Genomic DNA, 2190 nt, shown 5'->3' on the forward strand with positions numbered 1-2190 from the left:
ATGATTATACTCATTATTGGATCGAATTAAAGCTGTCAAATCTTGATCGATAAAAATCGATTAAATCGATAAAAATCGAACTCACACCAATTTCTTTTATCGATTTTAAACGATTTCCCATAAAAATCGATACAAATCAGCTGATTTCTATCGATTTTTATCGATTGACTACTCCGGGTTTACAAATACATGTTTAACAAACCTGTATTTAATTGAAAGCATGTATTTAAGTACACGTTCCAAACGCCATTACATGTATGATACTTGTATAATACATGTATACTACACGTATTTTTGACCGGTATTTTACCCCATAGAGATCCTTAGTAGTGTTTGCGTATAGTAGAGGGCCAGTAGAAGCGACTGGGTACGAGTCTGGTAGAGGGTTTTTTACAATAACTTACAAATTTCTCTTACAAAAAAAAACCCGATTCAAAAGTAAAAGTTTCCGCAAAACCGCGTAAATAATCGACCAACATAAACCAAGATCATATACATCTCTAGCCACGCCAAATGTAAATAGATGAGGTAACACTAGATCTTTAGAAGTATGCAGTGGATTGGGCTACCTTTATAATATCCCGCGGGATAGAACCGGGATGTGGGATTTTAAAATCCAAGATGGCGGACGACATTGATATTTTTTAGCTCCAAGTTTGCCATGGATTTTTCTGTCGTCACAACTAACGGACAAGCTCCTACGAAACGCGCATACCATTCTTGTTCAATAATTGGGAATTCTCTGTTTATTTTTGGTGGTATAAGAGATGATAAGACTGTATTAGATGATATGTATCGCTACGATGTCGAGGAAAACTCCTGGAGTCAGGAAAGAACACCTTCGTCTACAAATCCCGAAAAATCTCGAAGTCTTCCAAAAGGAACACTATGTACAGCTCCTTGTGTTAGCCATCATACTGCTACAGTAATAAGAGAGAGATACATTATTATTATAGGTGGTTGGAATGGTAAGAAAAGAACAGCCGAAATCTTTTGTTTTGATACTCACAACACAACATGGCGTCGAATTCTTGAGAGTGGAGACGTCCCAGTCGGATTGAGCTCACATTCTGCGTACCTTGTATCACCCAAAGATATTCTTATCTTAGGTAGAGAGGGTGGTGTTCGCACCCAAAGACGATTCTCCGGTGCTTTTAACTTGGATACTGAGACAGGACGATACACTGAAGCACCTTTCCATGCTGCTTCAAGATCAGGCCATAACGCTAACCTCATTCACGTAAGAGGGAGCAGAGAATGTTATTTGTTCGTGTTTGGAGGTCGTAAGAGTGGAGGATATGAGCTACTGGGTCGATGGAATCGCACAGAAAAGCCCATACATTGTATTCAACAATCTAGAATAGAGAAACTGCTTGCTAAATGTAAATCTTGTGACGAACCAGATGGTAGACAGCATAGCCAGTCTTTACTGATGGGAGAGAAGTATATGATAGTGTTCGGTGGCGAAAAGTGGAGTGGAGTAAGAGAGAACGTCACGAATGAGGCTTTTATTCTTGACTGTCATAAAATGGTCTGGTATAAAATACCAGTGAGTGACCAAATACCCAAACTTGTTGGCCATACCATGTGTGGTGTCGCAGATAGAATATTGGTGTTTGGTGGTTGCAACCAGAACAGGGCTTGCGACACTTTGTGGTAGGTCAACCTCTTGGATTAGGTTCGATCGTTTAGCGTGTCACGTGACTTCAGCCAAGATGGCCATGGATGTTAGATGGCCAAGGCAAATTGCTCCTAACTTCGAATTCTTTTCTTCAAAAGACTCCTATATTTACTGTTTACGAACATCACCAAGATGGCCGCCATGTCTTCATCACTCGACTCTCTTGGGAATGATTGCAAACCATCTATTGATGGTTTTCAACGATTCCCAAGAGAATTAAATAAAGAAGGACAAGGCGGCCATGTTGGAGGATATAACAATAGAATTCATTGACAACTTTTTATTAAAGTCCTCCAACATGGCCGACGTGAAAACCATCAATAACATAAGTTTGCAGTTTTTATAATTTTTGCAGTAGCATGGAATTATTTTTCAGAGATCCAAGCTAAATTGTATAGTTGTTATACTTGAATTACATAAGTAATGCGTTCCTCTCAAACACGATTTTATTATTCATTTTAAAACACATTTAAAAAAGCATTGGTTATTTATAAACCCCGTAATATATT

The 2190-nt window shown here is 38.5% G+C and overlaps 1 protein-coding gene across 1 annotated transcript; it reads left to right on the top strand.

The window, feature by feature from the left end:
- The first annotated feature begins 476 nt into the window (after window positions 1-476).
- Window positions 477-1970, top strand: LOC116288700 (kelch domain-containing protein 9-like). Its single transcript, XM_031695518.2, has one exon. The coding sequence runs from the start codon at window positions 662-664 to the stop codon at window positions 1658-1660; it is 999 nt and encodes a 332-aa protein (XP_031551378.2). The 5' UTR covers window positions 477-661; the 3' UTR covers window positions 1661-1970.
- Window positions 1971-2190: the final 220 nt, after the last annotated feature.

Source organism: Actinia tenebrosa, unplaced genomic scaffold (assembly GCF_029948245.1).
Source record: "Actinia tenebrosa isolate PJP-AT-01 unplaced genomic scaffold, QUT_ActTen_1.0 PGA_scaffold17__23_contigs__length_9995812, whole genome shotgun sequence".
Taxonomy (NCBI): Eukaryota; Metazoa; Cnidaria; class Anthozoa; order Actiniaria; family Actiniidae; genus Actinia; species Actinia tenebrosa.